Source organism: Daucus carota, chromosome 5 (assembly GCF_001625215.2).
Source record: "Daucus carota subsp. sativus chromosome 5, DH1 v3.0, whole genome shotgun sequence".
Classification (NCBI taxonomy): Eukaryota; Viridiplantae; Streptophyta; class Magnoliopsida; order Apiales; family Apiaceae; genus Daucus; species Daucus carota.
The window spans coordinates 35447970-35474030 of NC_030385.2; the positions used below are offsets into that span (position 1 = coordinate 35447970).

The 26061-nt window shown below is 32.3% G+C and overlaps 4 protein-coding genes across 4 annotated transcripts; all 4 read right to left on the reverse strand.

Moving 5' to 3' along the window:
• Positions 1-1191: 1191 nt before the first annotated feature.
• LOC108220674 (auxin-induced protein 22D) lies at positions 1192-2224 on the reverse strand. The gene is made up of 2 exons (XM_017394513.2): positions 1933-2224; positions 1192-1794 (listed from the first exon to the last, which is right to left on the reverse strand). Exons 1-2 carry the CDS (start codon positions 2082-2084, stop codon positions 1437-1439), a joined length of 510 nt encoding a protein of 169 aa, XP_017250002.1. The 5' UTR covers positions 2085-2224; the 3' UTR covers positions 1192-1436.
• A 14622-nt stretch (positions 2225-16846) lies between these two features.
• LOC135153011 (uncharacterized) lies at positions 16847-17631 on the reverse strand. The gene is made up of 2 exons (XM_064094582.1): positions 17131-17631; positions 16847-17039 (listed from the first exon to the last, which is right to left on the reverse strand). The coding sequence occupies exons 1-2, from the start codon at positions 17605-17607 to the stop codon at positions 16857-16859; spliced, it is 660 nt and encodes a 219-aa protein (XP_063950652.1). The 5' UTR covers positions 17608-17631; the 3' UTR covers positions 16847-16856.
• Positions 17632-17683: 52 nt separating this feature from the next.
• On the reverse strand, positions 17684-19162 carry LOC108221667 (uncharacterized). The gene is made up of 5 exons (XM_064094018.1): positions 18703-19162; positions 18442-18574; positions 18034-18345; positions 17793-17915; positions 17684-17695 (listed from the first exon to the last, which is right to left on the reverse strand). The coding sequence occupies exons 1-5, from the start codon at positions 19035-19037 to the stop codon at positions 17684-17686; spliced, it is 915 nt and encodes a 304-aa protein (XP_063950088.1). The 5' UTR covers positions 19038-19162.
• Positions 19163-21722: 2560 nt separating this feature from the next.
• Positions 21723-25098, reverse strand: LOC135152874 (uncharacterized). Its single transcript, XM_064094019.1, has 4 exons — positions 23387-25098; positions 22635-23306; positions 22271-22548; positions 21723-21799 (listed from the first exon to the last, which is right to left on the reverse strand). The coding sequence occupies exons 1-4, from the start codon at positions 25096-25098 to the stop codon at positions 21723-21725; spliced, it is 2739 nt and encodes a 912-aa protein (XP_063950089.1).
• Positions 25099-26061: the final 963 nt, after the last annotated feature.

The following is a 26061-nucleotide window of genomic DNA, read 5'->3' on the forward strand; positions in this document are numbered from 1 at the left end:
CATTAAAATTTCAATGGAACAGCGATTATCGATTAACCACCGAGATTTGTCGCTAAAAGGAACTGGTATGAAACGTAGACACTCTCTCTGTGTGCCAACCATACTCGAGGTCGAGGCCCGACCCAGCAGGCGATATGGCCCATACTTAGGTGCCCTCAAGGCTGAAGTTTAGGCACCTATATCATATTTATGATGCTTAGCAAAAATGATACTCGTAGATTTTTAAACACAAATTAGTGAATTATAAATTTAGAAATTACTAAATTATGAATTTGGATGGCCATGAAACCAAAATCATGATATTTGCAAGTCAAAGACTGTATGTGGCCCGAAATCTGGCGAAACATGACCATCACTCTTGTGTTCTTATATAGCCAAGCCACCGTCTGGATCCTCATCTTCGTCTTCGCTATGATGCCAACATGTGAAACACGGGGACGGATGCACACTCGGCAAGATTTGAACAAGTTGTCATGTTTGACTGCTACTTCAAGGATGAGCACCACATAAAATTTAATCAAAAATAACAAAATAATATTTGACGTCCAGCAAATTAATCGGTTTCTCTCAACTTTGTAAGTAATTGGAGAAATATTTAAAATCTTCTTGTTGCATTAGGGACTGATTCTCTTTTTAACATATATTGTATTATTGCATAAAAAATAAAAAATTAAGTCAACTTATGTGCAGCTGTTAGCATATTTTTTGTTATATCTAACTTGTAATACATTGAATATTTTTCAAATACAACTTGGCAATATTGGAATCCAATATACTCCGTCAAGTTTCTCGTTACATAGCATATATGATGAACACCAGCAATATAAGCAGTCTACACTCTACAACGATCAAAAGATATATGGTTTAATACATGAAAGATATAAGTTCGTGCTGGATCGAACGTTGCAGACTTTCGAGAACATAATATTACTAGAATCCGGACCATGAAATGATGAACAGGTTTATAATCAATTAATTTGTAACTATTTGTCTAGCATAATCACCTCACATGAAAGTTTATAATCATTCACGGTTAGTAACGGAACCAGAAAAAACTAATCTAAACTGCAATATATAAACTACAATATTGATCTTTCGAACTCTAAAAAAAGTTTGCAGTGTATGATTGTATAAAAATTATGAATCGGTTATGTTGTACATAAGAAAATCGTGCGAAGACTGATAATTAACTAACACAAAAAGAGACACTGAGGTTACTTTGTACAACTGCATGTAGCTACAAAGTTCCGTGTACATGAAAAAGCAAAACAAAAACAAAATTAAACCCAAGCGGCCATATGAACATCTGCTCGGAGCTCCGATCTTTTAATTCCTCAGGAGCCTGTATAAGTATATAATATCGATCCCTAACTCAACCTTTAAATTCCCTACCGTATATATATGTGTATTGTATTTAATTAATCTCCAAACAAACATTACAAGCCTTTAGCCTCGGAAGCCTTCATGATCCTCATCCTCTTACAAGAGGTCACAAACATCTCCCATGGAACATCTCCAGCCAACATCAAGTCTCCGTCTTTGTCTTCATAAGTCGGCGCATGCTCGGATCCATTGTAACCTTCTCTTTCTGAGTACACGCCTATGCTGCATTTGAACATGTTTTGTAAGGCCTCGAGGAGCTCCGGGTAATTGTTGTAGACTTTAAGATCGATTTTTCGAAGAAATGGAGCTCCGTCCATGCTTACTTTCACGTACATCGCGCCTTCTTCTTGCTTTTGTTGGAGGATGTTTTTTCGGTATGATCGTACTGGTGGCCATCCAATGACTTGCGTCCTATAATTTCATAACAATTTCGAAAAAAGTTTAATATACTTCGGAATAAAACGAAAAACTATTTATAAATTACTCCTTCTGTTTCATTTTATTCGATCATAATAAATAAGTTATATGTTATTAGAAATTTATACTCACTTGGTGGGAGGAGGTGATGTATCTTGATGATCAGATGAAGCTCTTTTGGTACCGCTTGTTTTCTTTGCTGTGTCGTCGGATCCTGGTAACCCTAATCTCAGGTTGAGATGAAGATCATCGTTCTCTTGTATCATTTGTTTATCCATCTCCATGAATATGTTTCGAGTTTTGAGAAGCAGAAAGAAGATTGTTGTGAGTTCCGGCGAGGCTCCGATCAGTTGTTGATTGTTTGAAATTATGAGGTGAGGCAGAGAAGACTTGGAAAATGGTTTGTGAGTTGTGAGGAATAGTCTGATGAATGGAATGAGTTTTATAGGATTGTTAGGGTTAGACAAATTATTCTCTTTGTGCATGAATTTCAGGACACGAAATACTCAGCCTCCACGCGCTTTTGGAACCACGCTTACTGTTACTATAATCCATTCATCACACGGTATTTTATTTGTTCTGTAGGGTATTTTTTTCGTGATAGAATAAACGTCTAATCTACTCTAAGAAAAAGCATGCATGTTAATTTAAAAATATTTTCTATTTATATTAATTTGAAACTTTGAATATTACACTTGATTTTAGATTCTTTAACAGCAGAATTAAAATTTTGATTACATATTTTTATATATAAAAAATTTTAAAATTTTTAACTATTTGATCAAAATATGTAAAAAAAATATTTATTAAGAAAATAATAAACCTCCAATAAAAATTTATATTTCAAAAATAACACCTAACAAACTTGAAAAAAATAAAAGTTGAAATACATCTATTTTGTCTAAACATAAAATTCGAAAAACAAACTAATTTTAAAACGAAAAGAGGGGCGTGTGAAATGTTTGTGTGGTATCTAGAAGTGTGATTTGTTTCACGAGCAGAGAGAAGCGTGTGGGTAAAGTATGGCACGGTTGGGAGACAAGGTGAGCCCGAAAACAGGTAAAGCTGTTGGGTTGGGATTAAGCAAAGAGGAGACAAATTAAAGTGATTAGTATTAAAGCCCTCTGTGGTCCTTTCCATCTCGACGGCTCTGATCGATTCTCCCGTTTTTGTTTAAACACCAATCATAATCGTGGGATCCCGTACTGGACAAACAACGCATGTGAGTAAAAAATGTTATTAGATATGTGAATAAGTCTTGATGATTTAAGTTATGAGGACCCCATATTTTATGTTGAATTTAACTAAGATATTGTGCTCTAAGCAGACTAAACTCCGGAGAAAATGGCTCGGTTTCGCTGATTCTGGATAACATCTGAACGCCAAAGCAAATTACCTCAGTCCTTGGCAAGAAGTGCGGTGAAAAAGAAACTTTAGGTGATTTCTCTTGGCTGTCCGTATGATCTTCTCAATACCGTTACCAATACATTCCTCCAAATAAGATTGTCGCGTTTCAGAAAGCTTTTAGTCTTTTCGACAAGGTGCGATCTTTCCAATACATTATACTTCATGATTATGGTTATGTGATTATTTATGGATTCACAGTATATATTATTATGGTGTGGTTCATAATTTTCATGATTAGGTATAATGGTGTGGTGTGCTTGAATCTATTAGTGTATGTGTTGTTTTGTATCATATTTTGTCATTTCTTGATCTATTTTGCCTGATTCGGAGGAGATTGGGTATTTGTAATCATTTTTATATCATATGATTAGTTACATTTTTGAGTTTTGGATTCGCATTTTCGATTTTTATTTTTCGCTAGTGTCCATGATGAATGTTTGTGTTTTTCCGGTTCTTGCACGGTGACGGTGGAGGTGGTGTAATGGTGCTTAATTAGCGCGTGTTTTGATATTAGATTATTCTGATTGACTTATTTTGTTGCATGATTTTAGTTTAGATTTGAAAATTTGGAATTTATTTGATTTTAATAGTAGTAAATGTAGGTCTTAATTTTAGTTTTTGTGAATGGCAAGTTGACTATTTTAATTTATTTGGTTTTAAAATTTGAATTTTCTCTTCATACTTTAATTTGAACTTTTATGTAGTAATTAGTAGATTAATTAAAAGATTCAAATTTTGAATCTTATAAATGAATGCATTTAAATATATTTGTACCATTTATGGGTTATTTGAATTTTGAATCTTGTAAATGAATGCATTTTAATATATATACCATTTTGGTGGCCGAGGGTGACGACGGCAACGGTAGTTCCGGGATCAGCATGCGATCCGGTTTCAAAAAGGAAGGCGCTTCACTGTGCCTTAATGAAGGCGTTAATTGTGCCTCTTTATTGAGGGTGTAATTTGTGCTCCATAATTGATGGAGTTAAATGTGCCTTATTTGAGGTGTTAATTGGCCTTAATTGAGGACGTTAATTGTGTCTTAATTAAGGGCGTTAATATTTTATTAATTGTACCTTAATTAAGAGCTTAATTGTCTCAATTATGAGTTATCATAATTGTGGGAATTTTTTGATCATCTCATGCAATATACACGTGATTTTAATATTAATTAATTATTGGATATATTATCTTTTATTTTTATAATATATATAATGTGTTATATATGTCGACTTATATTATTCTTGTTTTCTTTCTTCTATTCTCAGGATTCTTGGAAGAAGACGGGTTTTTCTTTTCGGACATTAAAGTTTTATTGTCTAAATTTCCCCGGTCATCTTGCATGTCCGACGGTTAGATAATAAGCTTTCTTGAATGAAAGAATTATCACGGTGAACTGCTGTTTCATATTGTTGAGATTCATTCTCATTTTCAAAAAAAAAAAAAAAAAAAACAACGCATGTGAGTGGGGCCTATGCTATGTCGGGAGATGAAGTCAGACATGGGCATCTGTATTATAGAGTGGCGCCCACAGAGAAACTTGTATGTGAAAGGTGGGTGCCATGGGCATGTGGTGTGACATGTGGGTTGTGGCCATGCCTAATCCCCCTCTCATGGACTCATGATCCTTAATTTCCTCATTTTTATTTGTAAATGGATGTTTTCTTGAAAAAATTTAGGCTACCTTTCCTCGGCTTGGAATCAAATTTAACATGATCAGGAAAAATATTTATCATTTTATTACTTCTTCTAAATTATTTGAATCCGAAATTTGACTTATGTGTTTTGAACTTTCATTTTTTAATCATGTTATTTCTCTATAATTTTCATCATAAAAATTATAAACTTACTCGTATTTAGTCATGGTTATCTCATAATTTCTTAACTAGCTTCTTAACCCGTGCAAAGCACGGGTTGCTTTAAATCACTTTCTTCAATATATGTTATATCTCGTTATTTATCTTTTTTTATATTTATTTGTATTTTAAATCATAATATGTTGATGTCTGTATATACACATATCCTCACTTTTATGATATTTATTAAAAATATAAATACAAAAAATATATTAAAATTCGGTTAAATCGATGACTAATTGGTCGAAAATTGGATTAATAGGGTCGAATAATATTATTCGACCCTATAATATATACTAGCTTCTTAACCCGTGCAAAGCACGACTGCTTTAAATTATTATTTTAATATATGTTATACTCCTTCCGTTTCAAATTACATGTTCACTTTCAAAAAATCACATATTTTAAGAAAAGTGGATTTTAAGAAAAAAGAGGTGTAATAAGTCATAATTGAACCTAATATGTGGTATAGGGTTGATCTTGGAAATATAAATTTGAAATATGTGGAGGAGAGTTGATTTTGGAAATATATATTTACATTGAAAGTTGAAGTGGACAAGTATTATGAAACAGAATTTTTTTTCTAAAGTGGACATGTATTTTGAAACGGAGGGAGTATTTTTTTGCTCATCTTTTTTAAATTGTAATTTTATATTTTTTTATATTTGAAATCATATTATGTTGATGTCCATATGTTCGCATATCCTCAATATTATGATATTTATTAAAATTTAAACACAAAAAATATAAACTATTTGAAATTTTATTATATAATAGTGAATAAAGCCGCGCTTCGCGGCGGCGTTAATTATAATTTTTGTATAAATTTTGATATGAATTAATATTATAATAGCATAAATATTATTTTGAGTCATCTCCCCGTTAAACATATCACTAATAAAAAATATTATAATTAGTATAAAAATTTGTTTAAGTGGTTATCCTGTCAAATTAGTTCGAACCGCATCCCGTCAAAGACAATATTAATCAATAATTATTATTTTTATGATAAAATTAAATATTATAATTTAGATCAAAATTAGTTTGAGCCGCTCTCTTGTGAAACACAATACTAATTACAAAACATTATAATTTGGATATTAGTTTGAGTCGCCTTACTGTCAAACACAAAACTAATAAAAATTATTTTAATTATAATAAAATTAAAGATTATAATTGGATAAAAATTATTTTGAACCGTCTACCTGTTTTGACAAAAAAAATATATTATAACATAGATAAAAAATTATTTTAGCCGCTTTCCCTTCAAACATAATACTAATAAAAAATTTATTATTATGTAGATAAAAATTAATTTGGGCCGCCCTCCCCTCAAACACAATACTAATCAAGAATCATTTGCATTATGATAAAATTATAATTATAATTTGATAAATATATCCAATTTCATAGATTTTAACTATAATTTTTTCTTTAAGATTCCTATTTCTTAATTTTTTAGAATTATCTCTCTTTTATTTTAAGATTCCTATTTCTTAATTACTTAGAATTTCATAGATTGTAGCTTATATTGTTTAGAATTGTATTACCATTATGATTTCTAAATAAGAAAAAGAATTGTATTACTTCTAGAACCCAATGAGAAAAGAATTCTATTACTTTTAGAATTCTTACACATGATTTTTTGAATTATAATGATATTTTTTATCCAAAATTTAAGAAAAATCAGAAGACTGAATCGAGCAATTCTAGAGACGCCCCGCATCCTCCTTTATATATATATATATTGATTAAATTACCACTCATCTAAAATTATAGAAAATTTAATATAAAAAAATGAGATTGTTGCCAAATTAGAGTCTTCATCATATAATTATATATATTTTATAATAATTAAATAATCTAAAAACCTGCCGATTAATCGATAATCAAACGGATTTTTATTCCAATTTGATAAAATTCGGTTAAATCGATGATTAATTGGTCAAAACTGGATTAATTAGTCGAAAATCAGGTAGAATATTAAAATTTATATAATTTGTGGGGAAAAATTAAAATTTTAAAAGTAATCATATATATATATATATATATATACATGTATATGTATATTAGATTAATTTCAAATAATGATCATGTTAATCATTTCGATTAATCACCGATTTTTCGACCCCGCTTTTTATAATACTGGATATTTATTTATTTCTTAAATCATAATTACAAATATCATACATATATGTATTGGAGTTTTAGTTATAAAATAATTAATGTGTGTTAATGAATAAATATTAATGTCTAATAAATAGGTTAGTATCAAACGTGAATGATAGCCTCTTTATATATAAATACAATGATAGTGAGTATGGGTAGATTAGCCTCTTCAGATTAATTTAGGTATTATTGTTGTATTCGATATATAATAGAATTTAGCAAAATTCAGTTAAATCGATGATTAATTGGTCGAAAATTGGATTAATGGGTCGAAAATCAGGCTAGATATTAAAGTTTACAAAATTTGTGGGGAAAATTTAAAATTGTAAAAATGATTATATATACTATTTATACAAATATAATATTAAATCATTCTGAATAATCATCGATTTTCTGATTCCCGCTTTTTTGAATATTGGATATTTATTCATTTATTATTAAATCATAAGTATAAATATAATATACATATGTATTGAAGTTTTAATTATAAAATCATTAAGTTATATTAATGATGAGACATTGATGTCTAATAAATACGTATTAAAATTCAGTAATAACTTTATATATATAAGTATTGTATAATGAGTAAAGGGCAGAGTTGTCATTCCGAATTAAATGACTCAAGGTTGATGTTTCAAATAATGATCATGTTAATCATTTCGATTAATCACCGATTTTTCGATCTCGATTTTTATAATACTGGATATTTATTTATTTATTAAATCATAATTACAAATATCATACATATATGTATTGGAGTTTTAGTTATAAAATAATTAATGTATGTTAATGAATAGATATTAATGTCTAATAAATAGGTTAGTATGAAACGTCAATGATAGCCTCTTTATATATAAATACAATGATAGTGAGTAAGGGTAGATTAGCCTCTTCATATCAAATTAGGAATTATTGTTGTATTTGATATATAATAAAATTCGGCAAAATTCAGTTAAATTGATGACTAATTGGTCGAAAATTGGATTAATGGGTCGAAAATCAGGCTAGACACTAAAATTTACAAAATTTGTAGGAAAAATTTAAAATTGTAAAAATGATTATATATATTATTTTTACATATATAATATTAAATCATTCTGATTAATCGTCGATTTTCTGATTCTTTTTTTTTCAATATTGGATATTTATTCATTTATTATTAAATCATAAGTATAAATATAATATACATATGTATTGAGGTTTTAATTATAAAATCATTAAGTTATATTAATGATTAGACATTAATGTCTAATAAATACGTATTAAAAGTCAGTAATAACCTTTATATATATAAGTATTGTATAATGAGCGAAGGGCAGAGTTGTCATTCTGAATTAAATTACTCAAGGTTGATGTATTATATATATAATAGATTTATATTACTTTTACATATATAATATTAAATTAATTCTGAATAATGATCCTATTAATCATTCTGATTAATCGTTGATTTTCTGATTCCCGCTTTTTACAACACTAAATATTTATTTATTTATTATTAAATCATAATTATATATGATATATCCAAAAAATTATAAAATATACATTTTTATAAAAACAAATAAACATTAAGGCTTAACTTTCGTAGCCAAACATAGCCCCATAGATACTTAATTCCTACATTATACATCAAGCCAGTCCATTGACTGCAATATCAAAATACATATTTTTATATATAGAGAGGTCATTATTGACTTTTAAAACTAACGTATTTTATTAGACATTAATGTTCAATCATTAATATACATTAATTATAACATGATTTTGGAATTAATTTAATATTATACATATAAATAATATATATCTAATCATTTTTAAAATTTTTTATTTTCCCAATCTTTTCTTTTTTTTATAGACGTACGTTCAAATTTTGTGAATGAAAAATATTTTTTTTTTTTGAAACAAAGGTGTTAATCTAATAATAGAAAGCCATACGACATCTACACCAATGATCGAGTCGAACAAACTGAATGTATTTTGAGTAAAGGATAGTTTAGTCATTTTGGATTAAATTGATCAAGATTCGATTTTACTGCTACAAGTATGTGTCAGATACTTAGATATATAGAATAAAAAAAAATAGTTACCGGCTAATCACTGTTTCAGGCTTCTGGTCATTAGCCCCTGTACCGGGATGCTTGGCCAAACTGCTTCTTTTATCATCAATTACGGTATATATTACATGATGTTTAAACACAATTGGAAATATAACATCTCATTATGTCAGCAGCCAAACTGCTTCTTTTATCATCAACTACAGTATATATTACATGATGTTTAAACACAATTGGAAATATAACATCTCATTATGTAGCAGCCAAACTGCTTCTTTTATCATCAACTACAGTATATATTACATGATGTTTAAACACAATTGGAAATATAACATTTCATTATGTCAGCAGCCAAACTGCTTCTTTTATCATCAACTACAGTATATATTACATGATGTTTAAACACAATTGGAAATATAACATCTCATTATGTAGCAGCCAAACTGCTTCTTTTATCATCAACTACAGTATATATTACATGATGTTTAAACACAATTGGAAATATAACATCTCATTATGTCAGCAGCGCGCAGTAATCGTCAGCTTAGAGTTTTGACTATGACAAAAGAGTATACTTTCATCTACGATCGAACATTAAACTGCTCAGAAAGAATACCATCATTTTGACTGTTTTACATGATTTAAGGGTCTATTTTATGTAACTTTTCGCAAGGATTTCAAATATACAATTTGTTTTAAGTTTGTAATCAATAGAGAGTAAATAAAAAGTACACGAGTGTACCATAGAGAGTAAATTAAAAGTACGAACGTACCATCGGTAGAAGTCAAAAATGCGATGGTACCATTGAAAAAAACCACTTCTACGAGAGTACCATCAAGAATTTCCCTATATATAATTTAAATTTATATTTACTTGTATTTTTTTTTTTTGAAGTAATATTTACTTGTATTTTAATTCTTATTATCTTGATGTCTAAATGTACATATATCCTTACTACGATGATATTTATTAAAATGTAAATATAAAAAATATACACTATTTAAAATTTTATTTTATAATTAAATTATCATTCACCTAAAATTATTGAAAATTTGATAAAAACAAATAAGATTCTTGTCGAATCAGAGTCTTTGTCGTATAGTTAAAAAATCATATATATGATTTTATTAAATCATATATATAATTTTATTAAATCACAATAATTAAATATTCTAAAAATCGGCCGATTAACCGAATAATCGATAACAGACGAATTTTTAATACGATTTGGTAAAACTCGATTAAATCGATGATTAATTGGTCAAAATTGGATTAATCAGTCAAAAATCAGGTAGAATATTAAAATTTACAAAATTTGTGGAGAAAATTTAAAATTTTAAAAATGATTAGATATATATTATTTATATGTATAATATTAAAATAATTTCAAATAATGATCATGTTATAATTAATGTGTATAATAAATACATTGCTTAGACATTAATGTATAATAAATGCGTTAGTATAAAAAGTCAATAATAACTTTTAAATATATTAAAATATGTGTATTAAGAGAAGGGTATATTAGTCATATCGAATTAATTTACAATGATTAGACATTAATGTCTAATAAATACATTAGTGTTAAAAGTCAATGATAACCTTTATATATATAAATATTGTATAATGAGCAAAGGGTAAATTGGTCGTTTTGAATTAAATTAATGTATCTCATATTTTTTTTGTTCATCTTTTTTAAGTTGAGATTATTTGTAAATTTAATTTCAATTTAATATTTATTTGTATTTTAAGTCATATTATGTGTATATCTGTCCTTGCTTCTGGCTTTTTTTTTCTAAAATAGTCGCATATGTTTTTTTTGACCTGTTTCTGTAAAAAGTCACAAGCACGCATAGTAACTTGAAATTCTAACTTTTTTTTAGGACTTCAATTTTTTTTCAAACACTTTAATCACTTATAAGTATTGACTCACTTCTCACAAATAGTCCACTTTTTTTTATTTTAAGAAGGAAGTCACTTTTCATAAGATTTACTCAAATACACTCTATATTGATGTATATATGTACACATATCCTCACTATTATGATATTTATTAAAATATAAATACAAAAAATATACTCTCTCCGTCCCCCTGAGTAGTATACATTGGGGGACGGGGACGCGGCACGGACTTTAATGCTCTTATAAAATCTAGTTGTGCAATCTATTTTTAAAATTTTTCTTTTCTGAATTAAAGTTTGGATGTTATATTTTTATATAGAAAAAGAAAATCTCAAAAATAAGTTCCGGAACTATATTTTATAAGAGCATTGAAATGCGTGTCGAGCAGTGAAAAATAAACGTATAGAATTAAATGGGACAGAGGGAGTAGTACACTATATAAAATTATATAATTAAATTACCACTCACCTAAAATTATTGAAAATTTAATACGAAAAATGAGATTCTTGCCGAATTAGAGTTTTGTCATATAGTTATATATATTATTTATAGTTATTCTAATACATATGTATATAATTTTATTAAATAATAACAATTAAACATTCTAAAAATTGGCCGAGTTAACCTATTAATCAATAGTCGGACGGATTTTGATCCGATTTGGTAAAATCCGTTTAATCGATGTCTAATTGGTCAGAATTTTGAATAATGGGTCGAAAATCATACAAAATATAAAAATTTACAAAATTTGTTAAGAGAAATTAAAATTTTAAAAATGATTATATATATTATTTTTACATATATAATATTAAATTAATCAAATAATGACCATGTTAACCATTTCGATTAATCGTCGATATTTTTTTTCTCGCTTTTTATAATACTGGATATTTATTTATTTATTAAATCATAATAACTATAAATGTTATATACTTATATGTATTAGAGTTTTAATTATAAAGTAATTAATGCATATTAATGAAGAGACATTAATGTCTAATAAATAGGTTGGTATTAAAAGTAAATATTAATAGTGAGTAAGGGTAGTCTGGTCTTTTTAAATTAAATTATGCATAATGAGCAAGGGTAGTTTAGTCATTTACTCATTTTGATTTAAATTACTCATAGTTGGTCTATTAGATATATAATAGATTTCGTATATCTTTTTATTTTTGATTTTATTTCGTTCACGTGAAATAAGGTTAGTTGATGGCGTGATATGGTTTGTTAATATTTAATTTATAGAAATGAAATGTTATAGGAGTATCTAAAATGATTAGTATTTATATTATAAAAAGTTTTAAAATATAAAAAAATTAAGAGAGACATAGAAAATAAAAAATTACGTTATCACGAGAGAGAATCATTAATTCCAAAACTGGAATTATAAACAATAATTAAAATTTAAATGACGTTTAATTAATTTGTGAAGACGAGTCAAAAACCTGAGCCAGCTCCAGCCGAGCTCCGAACAACGAACTGCTGATAGTCTTGGGAGATAAGAATGAAGAAGTGAGCGCTGACACGATCATTGTATTTTTATATTTCTTTATAAATATCTGTAAGCCTACAGGGAACAAGGCGATCTTAATTATTTTGATGCAATCCAAAGGTAACTAATATATATATAACATTGCAGGATTCCAGGATTCGAATTGTCTCAAAACCACTCTAAGATCAGAGTTAACAGTTAAGATCCACAAAGTCTTGGATTAATCAGGCACAGAATCAGGAGGTTTTAAGTCATTTTATTCGGTTGCCTTGATTTTAAGATTGCTTACACATGACATAAGATCCTTCAGAAATTTATCTGCAGTTCACATGCAGGCAAGTCCCATGGTATATGGATTTTTTTTTTACCAACTTGTTGTTTTTCGGCAGAGAGACTTCTGTTTTCAATGTCCAGAGAAACTTAAAAAACGGTATTGAACTCGATTGGATAGCTTAACCGGTGAGTTTATCCCGTATTATCGGGACGAAAAATACTGATATGATTCATATGAATTATGATTGCATCTCAAGTTCCCAGCTTCTCCGTACATGACACGGGCATTTAAATCTCGAAGATTCTTGTGTTCGAAATAAGACACACAGTGCATGTATCTGGATCTTTGAAATCAAACCATATCAAGACTAACCCCAAATTCGCCCCTTGCCAGCAAGTATACAACCGAGCTATACTTGATAAAATTCAACAAACCTTTTTACATTGCTCCCCAGAGGACCCAAACAACACCCTATATTACCAAATAAAAGAGGCAGAGGCCCCATGGCATGCACCACCCCATACCTAAACCACACTGGGGGTGTAGTACTCCTCTGTGGTGGTGCACAATGTATGTGTTTTTTCATCATTTATATTATCTACAATGACTCATGCTATCTCTACAGCCGGATACAACTCATTTCTAGAATCCTGGGCTTTTATTGTGGTGAGCCCAACTCACTTATTTTCGTACGATTGGAAGGACCACAGACATTTGGGCCCACGGGTACTGGATCATGGAAGGACCAGTTTGAATTCTCGGAGCCCTACACGAGCTTCACATCTTTGACTAAATTATGTAAATTATTTTGAATAGCTTGTGTTGTCTTTGTCTGTACTATTAGATGTACTCGTTCCGAATATCATTTTCATCTGCACTTATATTCTGTTATCATCGATTAGCATATTTATCAATATTTGTAAGTATTCGAACCTAATTGTCGGCATTTTTTCTCGCTAAGGGAGAGGTATCTGCCACACTAAAATCCATGGAGAAAATCTGAGTCATAGCATTAAATTTATTTGAATTTGTGCGATAGACAATATACATTTTCAGAATTTGCGTTCTGGATAATTAAATAAATAAAAATAAAATTGGCCGGTACACTAAAATTAGGCAGCAACGTAGAGCTGGTGCAGAGAATTTGGAGAAGTTGCAGAATGAACTCGGCGAAACCCTACAATAATAAAGAAGTGGGCACACGTGCGACGAATTAAATGGTGATGGGGAGATATGGGACCGGATTCACACGTGTGGTGGGGAGTGTTGGAACTTCTTGGACTTTGAGGTACTCGCAAGTCCCTACATAGTGTTAACTACTCAATTTCCTACTGGTTCCATTGTCTATAGTCTCGTACAAGTGTGTTTTACCTACCAGAAAAATAACGACGATGGGTGTTTTTCAAAGAAAATGAAACATGCACTGCTGCTGTATTGCATGGTCCGTCTTTATGTAAGGCTACTGTTTCTGCGAGTCCTTGTACGAATTATACCGTGTATGTATATGATTTTGAAAAACCTTCGAAAATGGATGAAATATATTTGATTCTAGTTCCAATTTTAACGTGGAAATTTACGAAAATAATGCATGAGTAGTATCTAATTGATCAATGACAAGCGTGATGCCCGTGAACCCTTCAAATATGTGAGAGCATTATGAAGTAGAGCTGTACGAATACATCTTCGCCTCTTACTCAGGACCAGATTCACTTGACCATTACTCGCGCCTACGCCCACCGGCTGAGCCACATACTTAAGATTGGACGATAAAACTAATGCAGGGAAAAATTGCAAGTCAACGAATATGAGCCATTTCGTAATTCTAAGAAATATTTATCACTTGTTTCCAAAAAGAAAAGAAATATTTATCACTTACAATTAAGCTGTTATCTATAAATAATTCTTAATATATGTAATTAGATACTTACAACACTTATTACGTATAAATATTATTAATATTATAATAATTATTAAATTATCTTTTAGAATGATCTTATGATCCTATACATATTTGTAACGACAAAATAAAAAAATATAAAATATATATAAGTCATAAAAAATATAATTTTCAACTTCTCATATTCTAATTTATAAGTCAGAATAAATTGATTTTAACTTATATAAATCAGAAGTCAGATAAGTAAACTTGAGTCAAACAGGAACCATAGTTACATATAATTTAGTAAATAGATAACCGAATTACAGAACTGTAATTTTTGGATTCCCAAGTCAGACATTTGCAGGGCCTCTATTGGATTAATAATGGTTTAAAAAAGCAAGTGATATTCCGCCTAGAGTCCCAGAAAGACAATTACTAGTAGTAGTGAAATAATATTAGACACGATTTGTCTTAATACAATCAATTATGAGATAAATTATAAAGAAGACTGATCAGGCTAATGAATGAAAATTATGAAAAGAATTTTAGAGGGTGATTAATGGATGTTAGTGAGATACCTACATTGCAGCGGCGCACATGAAATAGAGTTTGACTTCTCTGGGTGACAATCCGCCAACACTTCCACATGCTCCCCTTTTGCGGGACCTCCGTTTTGCATCTCACCACTCACCAGTCACCACACATGGCCATAATATTATACACAAGCTGCACATAAACCATTATACAAGTTGCTCCAATTTAATTATAACAAATCACTTCACATTCTCCTCATTATGAAAATGTCTCTCCAATTGCCAAAAATATTAAAATCATATAAATGTGTATATAAAATTTGGCATTTCTATATATAATAGAGTAAACTTTAGATTTGTGACCAAAGTTTACATCGATTTTTTAAAAAATGGTCAGAGTTTCAAATTTTCAGAAAGAAATCAATTTTTGGCTCCGCTTTTTAAAATGTGGTTGCCGTTGAATGTCACTTAACTTATTGAAATATGTTTAATTTTAGATAATTATTAACTTAATTAACTAATAATATCAGCATATATATTTGCAGATACCCGCAGTTCACAGGTCGTGCTCATGCATGTCTTGGTTTCCATGCAAGTCGATCATGGTGTGTACACTACGGGAAAACAGGACATAACCGACCGACCGAATCGGTCGGTTATGAAGAATATCGGTCGGTTATAAGCCTAAAACCGACCGATATGGCTGGTCGGTTAAACCCTGGTCGGTTATGTGAATTGGTCGGGTTTAATCCTTAAAACCGACCAAGTGAGTGGTCGGTTATGTGCCTTTTTGTTCCCAGAAAAGTGGCTCCACTTGATGCCACCTGTAACCACGTGTCAACACGTGTCACAACACGTCAGAAGCCACTAGTAAAACCGACCGACTGAAGTGGTCGGTTTTGTGCCTTTTATCTGGGTTGACTTTGACACAAAACCGACCGCAGTCAACCTTCTGCCACGGTCGGTTATGTGCGGTCGGTTATGAGCCGGTCGGGTTTGTGACAGTAGGTCACCCTGATTCACATAACCGACCGTCACATAACCGACCGACCTCTGTTGAAGACGGTCGGTTTTCTGGGTTTTATGTGATGAGCCCGGTCGGTTATAGTCGAATGTGGTCGGTTTTCTGGCATCAATATGGTAAAAAGTGGTCGGTTTTGTGACCATTCGGTCGGTTTTGCTGGTGAAATTTTAAAAAAAATGCAGCAGAATCTGCAGTTTCCAATCAAACAATCAAACCAACAACAAAATCAAACCAAACAATCAAAACCAAGCATCCTCAACAACCAAACATCACCAAATACCAACAACAAAATTAAACGAAACAATTCTAATTAAACCAAACATACTAATTACAAATCCAAACATAATCCAAACATTCTAATTACAATTCAAAATCCAAACATACTAATTACAAATCCAAACATAATCCAAACATTCAAACCATTGTCTTAATATTCAAACATTCAAACTAATCCAAACATTCAAACTAATCGGTCAATGAAACATCGGATGATTCACCACCACCGTCGCCACCATCTTCGCCACCATCTTCGCCACCGCCTTCCCCACCGCCTTCACCACCGGCTTCGCCTTCACCCTCAGCATCCGTGTTTTCATCCGTCTCCTCGTCCACATCCGTATAATCTTTCTCTCCCTCTTGCGCAGTTGCCTACAAAAACATGTCAAACAATTAGAAATCCATTCATTTTTACGTATCAACCAAAAACAAAAAACAAAGCATTAAGTCATAATTTTATTACCATTTTAGCACGAGCATCCATTTTTTGGAGGACATCCTCGAGCAATGTCCCTACAATGTGCACAACCTCGCCGCCAAGAAGGTTATTCCATTCCGCCCTCCGAGCCGGGTCAGCGGCTGGATCGGACGCCTCGAGGGCTGTGCGTGCAAAGGTTGTTATCTCCTCATCCGATAGGCGACGAGCAAATTGCAGAGGATTGGCACGGGTTTCATTGAGCACATTGCGGACAATCGGGAGGAAGATGGAATCGGGAACCACTGGATTTTGTGTTGGAGCGGATGAGGATGAGCCGGCGCCGCCACGGGTGGAATCCCTATAGCGCGTGGCTAGTGTTGGGATCAAATCACTAGCTCGAGCTTTGGGGAACCCCACAACATAGTTCTTTTTTGGCCTCTCGCCTTGGGGAACCTCCATTGCTTCCATCCACCAATCCCAAGGCTCATCCCGCTCCCCCGTTTGAGTAACCTCCACCGGCATACGATCAAGAATGGAGGCATATCGTTCCTACACATTTATCACAATTGATTAGCATTCATGGTTATGATATAAACAATTAATTAAAGTGCTAAAATTAGAAGATATAAGCATTAATTAAACATATAAACATATTGACGTATTCATGGTTATCACAATTAATTAAAATGCTAAAATTAGAAGATTACCGCAATGCGCATAGCGGCGGGGGTAGTATATATCCGGCTCTCGGGAGTGGAGGTGATCCTAGTGTGGCATTCATCCCACACCTCAAGCTTTGTCGGACTTTTAGACAATTTCTTTTTCATGTTCTTGAATTATACCACAAAATAACTTATATTAGCATTTGCATTATCATATTATATATTATATAATTATAAGGTAAAAACAAAATGTGTGTGTGTGTTTGCATATTAAAAATAGTACTACCTCGCGCACACGGTTGAAGGAGCGAGCACCCGCGCTATGCAACCTTTCCACGCGTTGCCGATTAGCAGCTCCAACTTCCGACCTATGCAAGTGCCCTTCATCCGTGTCCCAATACTTGAGAAGATCTTTCCAAAAAATGATATTCCAATATTCCGGTTTCAAAGCCAACTTCGAAACCCCTTCCTCCCTTGACTTCCTCTCGATCCTCCTCTTCAATTCATTCATGGTCCTTTTGATTGTGACCTTTATGTGATCTTCAATGATAGCTTTGGCTTGTGAACGGCTTTGACCTTTCAATTGCCTATAATATTTCTACATAATATCAACAAGTACAAGGATTAAAATTGAATAATCAAATCAATTACCAACAAAATCAATAACATATTATGTAAACAAAAATGTACTTACGAGAAACTCCTCAACCCTTAGACCGAGCCACTTTGGGTAAGCCGCGTCTATGTCACTAAACGTGTACTTACCCAAAGGCCATCTTGCCCGAATAATCGCAAGCAAAGTCTTTTTTGCCTCATTATCTTCAATACTATATAAGAACATTATAAATATTAACTCGTGAACAAATTATTAATAACTAACGCACACTACATATATTTAACACTAAAAACCATTACAAATCACTACAAAACACAACATATAAAACAATATACTTACTGTCCATCGGAGATATTGATCCGTCGAGGTCTTGTTGGTATCTTAGCTCCAAAAATGCCGCATGAATGTGACCGTGGCATCCTCACAACTCTTCTCGCCGGTTCCTCCTCCGCCTCCGCCTCCCTCGTGTTATGCTCCGATTCGGTTTCCGAATCCGTTGGCTCGTCACGCAACCCCGTCTTTCCCTTTCCTTTTCCCTTGCCTTTTCCCTTCGCCTTCTTTTTGTTTGTACTACTACCGACACTCTTTCCCTTGCCTTTGTCGGTGTCTTTGTCCGTTGCTTTCCGTTTTCTTGCCATGATATATATCGTCATTGAAATCATGACGACTATCATCACCCAACCAAAGAGCCCCTACAATACAATTCATTAAAATTAAGTTACAAAATATACAAATTATACTAAGACAAATTACAAAAATTATACAAACACACACATTATACAAATTACACAAACTATACAAGCACATACAAACACACATTATACAAATTAGAGGCCAAAAATTATACAAACTATACAAATTATACTAAGACAAATTACAAAAATTATACAAACACACACATTATACAAATTACACAAACTATACAAGCACATACAAATACAAACACACATTATACAAATTGGAGGCCAAAAATTATACAAACTATACAAATTATACAAAAAGAAATTACAAAAATTATACAAACACACACATTATACAAATTACACAAACTATACAAACACATACAAATACCCCTTTGGTTCATCCGAAGCGAAACTTGAAAAATTAAGAAAAAATTCACCCCACATATAACCGACCAACAAATTACACATAACCGACGAACAAATTGCATGCAAAATTTCTCATACACGTATATGCTAATTAACACATACAAACATACTCACATACACAAATACATACACATTAACAGAAATTAACACAAACTTATACATATACACACATATATATACAGATTCACACATACAACCAACATATACAAACTAAAAATTGAAAATTTTAAAAAGCGAAATAGAATCGAGCATACCCCTTTGGGTTCATCCGAAGAAAAACTGAAACGAGAAGGGGCTTTCTTCTTCCTAGCATAACGAGCCCTCCTAATTTGAGAACCGAGCACAAATGGGCAGCACAAATCGAGAACCAAAATCAACAATTGAAGAAGAGCAACAGCAGTTGAAGTAGAGAGAGCCATTTGCAGAGAGATTGAGAGAGATTGAGATTGATAGAGAGAGAGGAAGTTGAGAGCGAGAGAGATTGAGAGAGATTGAGCGAAAGAGATTGAGAGGGCTGAGAGTTGAGAGAGGCAGTTGAGAGGAGATGAGAGGTTAAAGAGAGTTAAGGCAATAATATAAGTAACGGCTGTCTTTTTTTATTTATACAGGGCATAAAACCGACCGACTGTGCGGTCGGTTATGTCATTGAATCTTCCTAAACGCCGTCGTTTAACTAAGGCGCGTCTTTTAATTTTTCGCGAAAAATTGGGCGCAAAAAAGTAAGCGGTCGGTTTTAGCAAAAATCGGTCGGTTTTAAGAAACCCTAAATTTAGGGTTTTATTATTAAACCCTAAATTTAGGGTTTTATTTAATTAAATAAAAACCATAACTTTTAATATTTTAATATTAAAAATATTAGGATGCTATTATATATTAATAGCTAGTATTATTTAATAATATTTTAATTTTAAATCAAAAGTAATATTACTATATATTAGCAACTAATATATTTATTATATTCATAAACTCTATAATTATTCATATTTAAAGTAATATAATATTTTAATTTTAATATTTATCATATGTACTTCGATTAAGAAATATATATGCGTATTTCAAAAATGCAATCAATGTTCGATATTGCAGTGGATTAATCGGGGATTACTCGGTTAAATCGGCGATTTTTAATTACAACACTGCTTATGACATATATCAGTTAGGAACACGACATAGATCGGAATAATCTTAATTTCTAGGCACGTGAAGTAAATAGGAAACAAAAGTTAAAATAATATATATTAAAAATGAGCCAATAATATATAAACACGTTGTATTGAATAGTATTGAGTCAGCGTACGATCTGCTTTGAATACTGTCAAAGAGGATGGGAGGAACAATGTTTACTTGTCACCGTGAGGAAAGGAGGAAACAAGAGTTATGTTTCACACCTTTCTCTCCGGACACTTCACTTGTAACCATACGTGTATCAGTCATGCAGAGATGATGAAGACTGAAGTGACTATATATATATTTATATTCAGAATATATTTTATATAAATATTACATGTAAAATAATATATATATATATATATTTATATAATATATATATATGTTTATATTATTATTATATATATATATAAATAATAAATAATATATAGACTTTGACTGACTTTTACTTAAAACCGACCGAAGTCAAAGGGGAAAACGGTCGGTTTTACATGAGTACGGTCGGTTATAGGTACAGACGGTCGGTTTTCTGGAGAAGCTCGGTCGGTTTTACTTGAGTACGGTCGGTTTTCTGGGACATTATATTTATTATAATATATATATATTATGACAAATTAAATATGAAAACTTTGACTGAGTTTTACGCAAAACCGACCGAGGTCAAATCCTGCCACGGTCGGTTATAAGTGGTCGGTTATGAGCCGGTCGGGTTTGTGGCAGTAGGTCACCCTGATTCACATAACCGACCGTCTCATAACCGACCGAATTCTGTTGAAGACGGTCGGTTTTCTGGGTTTTATGTGATGAGAACGGTCGGTTATAGTCGAATGTGGTCGGTTTTCAGGCATCAATATGGTAAAAAGTGGTCGGTTTTGTGACCATTCGGTCGGTTTTGCTGGTGAAATTTTAAAAAAATTGCAGCAGAATCTGCAGTTTCCAATCAAACAATCAAACCAACAACAAAATCAAACCAAACAATCAAAACCAAGCATCCTCAACAACCAAACATCACAAAATACCAACAACAAATTTACACCATTGTATATCATTACACCATTATAAATCATTACACAAAATTAAACATCATTGAAAGTCATCAAAACCGTCATCATCTTCATCATCATCATCTTCCTCTTCTTCATTATTATCATCTTCCTCTTCTTCATTGTGTTCAACATCATCATCATCTTCTTGATTTTCATCATCTCGCAATTCGTCTTCTTCATCATCATCATCTTGATTTTCATGCCGAATAAATGGTATTTGTCCATATTGTGCAAAATCAACAAATAATGAAAATGAGCTAGCGGCATTAGATCTATCTTCTTGAAAAGCATCCTCTATATCGTTTTGCACAATAATTGACTCATCAATCGGACGACTTTTAGATTTGACCACCGTATATATTTTGCTTCGTGGATCCAATACGCTAGGAGCATAATATACTTGAGAGGCTTGACTAGCTAAAATAAAAACTTCGTTAGATCTCAATCTTGAAGTTATATCAACCGTCACCACTCGATTCTTATCGATCCTCACACCATTTCCGAGACTATCAAACCAAATACATTTGAACAAATATACGTGATTGCATCCTTGATAAATAAGTCTCACAATTTCTATTAGTTGACCATAATAATCAAGATTATTTTCGTGCAAAGTTCCCTTAACAACAACACCGGAACCGGATGCGGATGATGTTGAAAATTTATATCCATTAACTTGACAAGTTTCAAAAGTCATGACCTTTAATGCCGGTCCTTCTAGTAAGTCCATGAAACGAGGTCCGTCTATCTCGTCTTTCTCAACCTTTTTCTTAAACCAAGCTTTGAATCGAGTTTTCACAATATGATCTAATTGTTGTGGCGTTGTCTCAGGACGTTGTCTCATAACTCGATCTTGGTACCTCCTACAATAATGCATAAATGTCAGTAACATGAATTTATCATAAAATGTATCGACATCTTCACAAAAATTTATTATAAAATACCATACCTTAGATAAGGTTGAACTTCAGGAGAGTTTAGAAGAACATATTCATCAGCTAATAATTGCTCATCATCATTCAAATATCGACTTCGTTCTTTTCCAAGAGAATCACATGGATATTTAAAAACTTCTAATTTGTCGGTCTTTTGTACATCAAACAAAACTTCATTACGACTTAATTTATTGTGAATCGAGTCGGATGCAAAGTAAAACGCACAAATATTGACAATCTCCTCCTCCATATATCGTTCGGCAATGGAACCCTCAACTCTTGCTTTATTGCCGACCTTTTGTTTTAGTTTCCCCAATAAACGCTCAATTGGATACATCCAATGCCAGTAAGCAGGTCCAGCAAGTCTAATTTCTTCCGCCAAATGCACAACCAAGTGTTCCATCGAATCAAACCAACTTTGAGGAAAAATTGTTTCTAACAAACACAATGCTTTCACAACTGATTTTTCCATTATTTCCAAATCGGTTTTTGTAACCGTGGATGAGCACAAATCTTGAAAAAAATTTGCAATTGCCGTGATGGCATCCGCAATAGGCGCCGGTAAAAGCTCACGAATTGCAAGAGGCAATAATTTTTGAAGAAATATATGACAATCATGCGATTTGAATCCATAAAATGTACACTCCTCAACATTACAACAACGAGATATATTTGAGGAATAACGTCTGGAAGTTTCAGTGAACTAATCCATTCACACAAAAGTTTACGTTGTTTTCTTGTAATGGAAAAAGGTGCTTTGGGTGACTTGCCATTTTCATCGATCCACAAATGAGGTAACACACCAAAGTGCTTGCAATCCGCTCTTGCTTTTTTGTGATCCTTTGACTTCTTCGCATTCACAATAGTAAAAAATAGGTTCTCAAAAACATTTTTTTCCGTATGCATGATATCAATTGAATATCGTAAACTATGTGAAGACCAATAAGGGAGTTCATAAAAAATTGGAACATGAGTCCAATGATGCTCTTCCCCATATCCAATACTCCTCGCCTTTGTATTAGTCTTTCCGGGTGGTGGAAAAACTAAACCGTCAAGCAACTCCTTTACACCCTCCCCGGACAAACGACCACGAAACACTCTTCTTTCCGCATTATCAAACAAATTACTTTTCCGACGTAGTGGATCATTCGGTTCAAGGAATATTCGGTTCGTGCCATAGAAACTACATTTACCACAATGTTTTAATTGAAACCCTTGCACACTTCCAAGACACACTTGACATCCTAATTTTCCTTTACCCGACCATCCACTTATCATACTCATAGCGGGATAATCACTAATTGTCCACATAAGAGCCGCTCTCATTGTAAAATTTTGTTTCAAAGATTGATCATATGTTTCAATTCCTGTATTCCACAATATCTTCAATTCATCAATGAGAGGCCTTAGACAAACGTTAATATCTTTGCCAATGCTATTCGGACCCGGCACTATATCGGTCATAAACATATAGGGTTTTTTCATACACATTGATGGCGGAAGATTGTAGACAACTACTACTATGGGCCACACACTATATGTTTTTTTCCCGGTAGGGCCAAATGGGTTGAAACCGTCGGTTGCAAGGCCAAGCCTTATATTACGAATTTCTTGAGCAAATGATGGATATCGACGATCAAAATTTTTCCACTCTTCTCCGTCCGCGGGATGACTAATTTCTCCATCTTTGACATCTCGATTCTTGTACCATCTCATATGGTCGGATGTATGTTTTGACATATACAAGCGTTGTAGTCGAGGAATCAAAGGAAAATGTCTCAATATTTTTTTTGGTATTTTTTTACCATCTTTCCTCAAAACATCCCGATAACGATCTTGACCACATATATCACACACAACTTTATCCTTGTCATCTCCATAAAATAACATACAATCATTCTCACATAAATCAATCTTTTGATATTCAACCCTCAAACCCTTCATTATCTTCTTCATTTCATAATAAGTTTGGGGCAACGTGTGTTTTTTTGGTAATACATCCGCAAAAAGTGTAAGCAAACTATCAAAAGCCTTATTACTACAATGTGAGATATTCTTGAATTCTAACAATTTTGTGGTAAAGCTTAATCTTGTATACTTCGTATTACCGGGATAAATAGGTGCTCCATTTTCAACAATCACCTCATACAATTTTCTTGCACTATCATTTGGAACTTCTTCTACATTCCTAGTTCCCGTATCCACGTTGTTATAAAATTCGGAATTTTCACCGGCAAAATCATGTAGCATCGCATTCAAATCTACCGGTTGTTCTACCCTCGTAGGTTCCCGAACACAATAACGATTATGCGATGTTCGACTACGTTTTCTTCCTCTTTCTTCACCATGTGATGTCCAAACGGTATAACCCTCAAGCATCCCCTTAGCAAGTAAATGGAATCTAACATCATCGATACTTAACCAATTCAAATTCCTACAACGTTTACAAGGACACTTCATTGTACCATCTTCTCCCATTCCATTTTCACTTGCAAATTTTAAAAAAGTTTCTACACCATTCCTATATTCCGGAGTTAACGAAATTTTATCACTTTGCACTTGATTACTAATCCAACTTCGATCCAAGTTTGTCATCTACACACACATTTAACACACATTTAACACACACATTTAACACACACATACATTTAACACACACATACATTTAACACACACATACATTCAATACACACATACATTCAATACACAAATGTAATAACACATACATTTAACAAATAATTTGACATGAATTTCATACATTCAATACAAGCATTCAATACACACACACACATTTAATATAACAAACACATTTAACACACCCACCACACACACATTTAATGCAAAGAAATGAAAATCACTTACTTGAAATGTTTGCAAGCAATAATTCTTCCCCACTTTAGCTCCTTTCTTCTCCTTTGATTTTTATTTCAAGTGAATGGGAGCTCACTACTAGCTAAAAAGTGATATAAAAGCTGCAGGTTAAAACCGACCGACAAATCGGTCGGTTTTAGTACCAAACAAAAAAAACGACGTCGTTTTATGGGGCTGACGCACAGATATTTTTATTTAAATTAATTTTTAATTATTTTTTCGCGGAACACAAAACCGACCACAAGGAACGGTCGGTTATAACAGTGCCATGTCATACATATAACCGACCGTTGCCGACGGTCGGTTTTATTTGTTGCCACGTCACCCAGGTCGACGTCGTTTTGTGATTTCGACGGGTTAAAACCGACCACGCGACCGTCGGTCGGTTTTATATGCGGCAGTCGGTTTTGTGCGGTCGGTTTTGACCTGTTTTCTTGTAGTGGTATGAATTATGATATGTCGGTGTGTATAATTGATTTTGACTTAATAGCCGCTGCTTTATCAAAGCCAGCACAAGCTGAATAATACGTCCTTCGTTTGCTACGTAGTGTTGCTAGGCTAGCTCTTTTG

Excerpts from the sequence above, each read along its gene's own strand:
- LOC108220674 (XM_017394513.2), bottom strand. The coding sequence starts at position 2,084 with ATGGAGATGGATAAACAAATGATACAAGAGAACGATGATCTTCATCTC. Across the intron at positions 1,795-1,932 it reads ACATCACCTCCTCCCACCAA|GACGCAAGTCATTGGATGGC; the intron begins GTGAGTATAAAT and ends ATGAAATTATAG.
- LOC135153011 (XM_064094582.1), bottom strand. The coding sequence starts at position 17,607 with ATGCCGGTGGAGGTTACTCAAACGGGGGAGCGGGATGAGCCTTGGGAT. Across the intron at positions 17,040-17,130 it reads TGGATGCTCGTGCTAAAATG|GCAACTGCGCAAGAGGGAGA; the intron begins GTAATAAAATTA and ends ATGTTTTTGTAG.
- LOC108221667 (XM_064094018.1), bottom strand. The coding sequence starts at position 19,037 with ATGATAGTCGTCATGATTTCAATGACGATATATATCATGGCAAGAAAA. Across the intron at positions 18,575-18,702 it reads ATCAATATCTCCGATGGACA|TATTGAAGATAATGAGGCAA; the intron begins GTAAGTATATTG and ends GTTCTTATATAG. Across the intron at positions 18,346-18,441 it reads TAAGGGTTGAGGAGTTTCTC|AAATATTATAGGCAATTGAA; the intron begins GTAAGTACATTT and ends GATATTATGTAG.
- LOC135152874 (XM_064094019.1), bottom strand. The coding sequence starts at position 25,098 with ATGGGAGAAGATGGTACAATGAAGTGTCCTTGTAAACGTTGTAGGAAT. Across the intron at positions 23,307-23,386 it reads TGGATCGATGAAAATGGCAA|ACGTTATTCCTCAAATATAT; the intron begins GTCACCCAAAGC and ends TGAAACTTCCAG. Across the intron at positions 22,549-22,634 it reads GAAGTTCAACCTTATCTAAG|GAGGTACCAAGATCGAGTTA; the intron begins GTATGGTATTTT and ends GCATTATTGTAG.